Here is a 932-nt window from a genome sequence, read left to right on the forward strand (position 1 = left end):
CTCAAAGGAAAACGTAAACTCTACGAGACACATACGACGAACTTCATAGTGAATGATAGTATGCAAGAACAAGTTATTCAGCTCCTTTTATATCTGAAACCTTTCCCTCGTAGCCTTCAGTTTTACCTGTTCGACCAGAACAATCATCTTCTGTATGTAACATTCTTGAATGTCAAATGATTTGTTAAAATGTCTAGTACAGTCTCTGTGTTTACTTGTTTACGTTCATAAACATTTTGTCCTGTATGTCTGAGCTAACTGTACTGCGTGGCTTGCACAATTGGGTATACGAATAAGCCAACTGTTTTTAAGGTTGTTAGCAAGGCGTTTTACTACAATAATATCCACCATAGTCCATTTTCATTGTAAATAGTTGCAACCACTTTGCGCTACGCAAGGCGTTTTACTACAATAATATGCACCATAGTCCATTTTCATTGTTAGTAGTTGCAACCACTGTGCGCTGCGAATTATACTATTCCATTTAATATTCATATTTCCTTCAATCTGAGAACAACGGCCTTATAGACTTCTGTAAATTATATACATGTACTTATCTTCTCTGAGATGTAAATATACTCATATTTTCTCAAACGTACTTTAAAACAGTAACAGCTCCATGAGGCTGCCCAGTTTTTGCCAGGTTCCCCATGACACTGCGACACCTTAAGACAACCATCTAAGAACATATTTTGGTAGAAAGGCCGTTGCTAATATAGTCTCGTTTTGGTGACTATGAAATGTGGCTCACAGGTGTTATAGACTAGCTTAGACTCCTCTTAATCTTCCGTCTCGCAACTATAACACAAATTAGGGTTAACACATCCACTGCAGTTCATAGAATCGACACAGAAAAAAAAAAATTATGTCTCTTTATATTTTCACCGAGTGTCATGAGTTATGAAAAGAACAAGTACTACTACACTTTCATC

General features: G+C 36.7%; 1 protein-coding gene across 1 annotated transcript in view; it reads right to left on the minus strand.

Annotated features, from left to right (window-relative positions):
- Nucleotides 1-679, minus strand: part of LOC119587286 (H/ACA ribonucleoprotein complex subunit gar1-like) — a 1932-nt gene extending 1253 nt beyond the window's left edge. Inside the window, exons 1-2 of the mRNA XM_037936038.1 lie at nt 600-679; nt 101-164 (exon numbers count right to left, since the gene is read on the minus strand). Of these exons, the coding sequence (XP_037791966.1) occupies nt 101-164; nt 600-679 (144 nt within the window). The remainder of the gene's footprint in view (nt 1-100; nt 165-599) is intronic.
- Between the last annotated feature and the right edge of the window lie 253 nt (nt 680-932).

This window comes from Penaeus monodon, chromosome 22 (assembly GCF_015228065.2).
Source record: "Penaeus monodon isolate SGIC_2016 chromosome 22, NSTDA_Pmon_1, whole genome shotgun sequence".
Taxonomy (NCBI): Eukaryota; Metazoa; Arthropoda; class Malacostraca; order Decapoda; family Penaeidae; genus Penaeus; species Penaeus monodon.